Raw genomic sequence first — 3946 nt, 5'->3', positions numbered from 1 at the left:
ACTGTATAATAGTGTGCGGCTGCGTGTGAAAAGACGGCGCGGAAGGCGCTCGCATTGTCGCAGACGTCGCCGGGAGAGCCGCGCGTCCCCAGTCTTGTCGTGCGCGCGCGGAATGTCCGTTTTGCTCGGAAAGCGCGACAAGTGAAGTCAGAGTGGAGCGAATTTTGACGTGTTCGCGAAGGACATGGAACTTTGATCCCAGACTGTACCGACGAGTGAACGGGAGCGTTTTTTTTTGCTCGGTATCCCCGAGTCTGGTGTGATTTCAAGCAAACACACTGAAAACGAAAAAAACTTTTTTTTTTTTTTTTTCTTTGGAGTGGGGGGTATCTTTGCTGGTGCTTCAGAGACGCCGCCAGGACGGGCTGCGAGCTGCTAAACGTCTTTTTGTTGTTGTATAATTTTTTTTTTAAAAAAAATATATAAATATATAAAGAGTGTGATTTGAGTTCTTTCTCATAACATTTTGAATCTATACAAATTTCCCTCCCGCTTTTTTATTCCCCACCCCCCCGGGAAACACGGATCTATAGGAGGTTTCATTCCAGGCGACTGTCTCGCGCCAGCCTGTCATACAGTCTAGACAATTTGTCGAGGCTCAGAGTCTCCGAGTAACCATGGCGACCATCGGAAACCCAGCGTGAATTTTTGGAAAGTAGCTCAATAAGTAAGTAAATGCGCGTCGGGGGACGCGGGTGACTCGAAAGCGGCGCTACTTCGGTGGCGTTTCGTAACTGCTGGGCGCGCGCGGGACACCCGCTCGCCCGTCCTGCCGCCCGTCCTGCCGGCCGCCCATGTGGAAGGAAGGTCCTGCGGTGTCCGAGCCGAGCGAAGACCCGCACACTCCTCACTCCGCGGCGCAGAGGTCCCGCAAGTGATTGAAGTGAGAAAGCGACGCGCTCTTCCTTCCTTCCTTCCTTCCTTCCTTCCTTCCTCAGGCTCCGCTCCGTGACATTCGCACCCGGCGCCGTCTATTAAAAATAAAAGTACCGCCCCGCTCGCGCTCCGCCGCCGCCGCCGCCGCCGCCGGGCACCGACTATTTATGAAAGCTTCGCGTTTGCGTTTCGAAGCGCACGACGCTCCGTATCCCTGAGAATCAATCGCCGAGAGAAGCAGGAGGAACAACGAACAAGTGAGAAGGACGCGTCGGCGAAGATGGGCTTCTTCTCCCAGGCGCTCCTCGCCTACGTCCTCGTGTCCATCCATCTTGGGCTCTCGCAGCCTTTTCTCCGGCTGCGCCCCTCGCCCAGCGACCACCTCCCGGTGCTCGACCTCAAGGAGGACCCGGACCCGGAGCACGACCCCCGGGAGCAGGACCTGGCCGAGCGGACTCTGAGGAAAAAGCTGGGCAGCAACTTCGACCCCAACTTCATGTCGATCGAGCAGCCGGCGCTCATGAACCTCTCCGCCCACGAGCTGCCGCTGCGGACGCCGGGTCCGATGCCCAACGAGATCAAGAAGCTGGACCTGTCCGAGACCCCGTACGGGAGGCGGGTGAAGGTGGGCAAGAAGGCGCGCAGGAAATTCCTGCAGTGGCTGTGGACGTACACGCACTGTCCCGTGGTGTACACCTGGAAGGACCTGGGCGTCAGGTTCTGGCCGCGCTACATCAAGGAAGGCAACTGCTTCAATGAGCGCTCTTGTTCCTTCCCAGAAGGGATGTTCTGTAAGCCCGTCAAGTCCATCACCAAGACTTTCCTCAGGTGGTATTGCCAAGGGTTCCTCAAGCAGAAGTACTGTACGTGGATACCGGTGCAATACCCCATCATTTCGGAATGCAAGTGCTCTTGTTGAGTTTCTATGGAGAAGGGAGGGGGAGGGGGATGGGTGGGTGGGGGGGGGGGGGCGGCGGACTGGAAATAACGGTTTCTATTGCACTGTAAACTTTTCAGAGGAGAAAAAAAAAAAAAAAAAGAGAAAAAAAAACAAGAGATGGGCTGTCGTGTTATTTCGGAAGGCACGGCGGCGAATCTATTTTTATATATAGCATTTTAATTAAGATACCAACATTGTACATATTTATGATTTAAAAAAAAAAATGCAGCTATTTTTTTTAATGAACAGGACCATATTTTATTTCAGCCCCGAAAAACGTGTTTTTTTTGGGGTGGGGGGTGGGAAACGCAAGCACTTCAGAAAGAAGAGCTTTTATTTTTATGAGAAACTGAAGATGGATTGCATAAACTTCTCCAAGAAGTTGCTTTTTTTTTTTTTTTTTTTTTTTTTCCTTTTCTTCAACGGGACATTATTATTGACTGATCTGTCACTGCAACGTGCTGCCTAGTTTTTTTTTTTTGTATGATATTAATATTAATAATAATTGAAAAGTTGAGGATAAAAATATATAAAAGCGTGAACTCAGCTTTTGGAATACATATAGTATTGTAGAAAGGTTAAACAAATCTGTACAATTTTATTTATTATTTTAACGATTGTGAGTATAGAACGTAAGGAAAATAGAGTATACAAGTAATTATGGGAGATGTCTACTTGAATATTTCTAAAATAAAAAAAGGAAACATATCAGTGTAAATGTAATGGTTACACGTTTAGCAATAAAGTCTATCTTTTAAACATGTTACTACTGTCAACCAAGTTGCTTAACTTGTGCGGTGGGTCGGTAAGGAAGGGCTTTGATGGGGGTGCTGACGGTAAGTAGCGGGTTCAAATGGAGTGGATGGTGTGACTAAGTGTGTAGATGGAAGAGCATTTGCCAGCGGTGATTAACTGTAGCGTTCAGGATACACACACACACACACACACACACACACACACATCACACACACACACACATCACACACACAACTGTGCTGATGGTACACATGATGGGAGAGCAAGACTGTCCCACATCTACTTCACCCACTTCTCTTCTCAGCTCAAAAGTCCCACCGCAGTAAAACAACGGTAACCGAGCCACGTTACCCCCCTCGAAGTAAAATTCATTCATTCATCATTTATTTCGGACGGGTGTAAAACATCATTCGGACGCGACACACGCCTCAAATGATTAGGTTTGCAAAAAAGTGTGCAGCAAGTCTCCCGGAAACCGAGCTCTTACCTTGATTTACCTGATCGCAGTGTAAGTAACAGTTTCATAGCGATCGGATCATTGAAAAGCGCGTCGATCCCGAACACGTGACGCGTCTGCAGAGATTTCGCTTTTAACGGCGTGTATCAGTTTCAGCGCTTTTGTTTCTCGAGCCTCTGATCCTTATTAGCTTTGTCACTTGCTCTGTGGTTTTTTTTTTTTTTTATGACAGAATGGGGGGGGGGGGACGGAGCGATTTGTTTAAGGAAAAAGAAAGCGTGCCAACAGGGGAGGGGGGCTCGTCGTGTCTCGGCAGCGCGCGGACTGCGAGGCGCCGCTCAGCCGCCCCCTGTCGACCGGGCAGAATGAAGCGCTCGGGGGAACAGAGTCACCTTTTCAGGATCAGCCTGGCGTGTAACTATCAGCAGCGTGTGAACGGGGACGGGGGTCTGCGGGGGCGCGCACACACCTACCCCCCCCCCCCCCCCCCCCGCGGCAGACAAAACTCTATTAATCATGCCTCCGCGCGCGTTCGTGTGAGTTGCGCTCCGCGAATCGCGTGTTTCTCACACTCTGCGATTGGGCTAAACCCCTTTTTTTTTAATTTAAATCTTTAAAAAAGCGAAGTTGCGGACTTCACATCCTTCATCCGTCACGTGCGCCTATTTGACTGCGGCGGTCGCGCGCCCGGTTATGCGTCGTCCCGCTACTATGAGCTGCGCTGCAATTTAGGCCCGCGTCCCTTTCGGAGAGCGGGGTGACCACCACTCTCCACTGACACCAGCAAAGCAGTACACCTCACATTTTGCCACGTTTGACAGGTATCCCCCCCCCCCCCCTAAAAAAAAAAAAAAGCATTTATGTAAAATATCAGGCAGGTGGGACTTTTCAAAGGCCTTAGTATCTAACATGGGACA

General features: G+C 50.1%; 1 protein-coding gene across 1 annotated transcript; it reads left to right on the top strand.

Annotated features, from left to right (window-relative positions):
- Positions 1-1024: 1024 nt before the first annotated feature.
- nog2 (noggin 2) lies at positions 1025-1795 on the top strand. Its single transcript, XM_018734949.2, has one exon. The coding sequence runs from the start codon at positions 1157-1159 to the stop codon at positions 1793-1795; it is 639 nt and encodes a 212-aa protein (XP_018590465.1). The 5' UTR covers positions 1025-1156.
- The last annotated feature ends 2151 nt before the right edge of the window (positions 1796-3946 follow it).

This window comes from Scleropages formosus, chromosome 20 (assembly GCF_900964775.1).
Source record: "Scleropages formosus chromosome 20, fSclFor1.1, whole genome shotgun sequence".
Taxonomy (NCBI): domain Eukaryota; kingdom Metazoa; phylum Chordata; class Actinopteri; order Osteoglossiformes; family Osteoglossidae; genus Scleropages; species Scleropages formosus.
The sequence above is the reverse complement of the archived record's forward strand: the minus strand, read 5'-3'. Positions and strand labels throughout refer to the sequence as shown.

What these genes read in the sequence shown, in the direction of transcription:
- nog2 (XM_018734949.2), top strand. Translation starts at nt 1,157, where the DNA reads ATGGGCTTCTTCTCCCAGGCGCTCCTCGCCTACGTCCTCGTGTCCATC.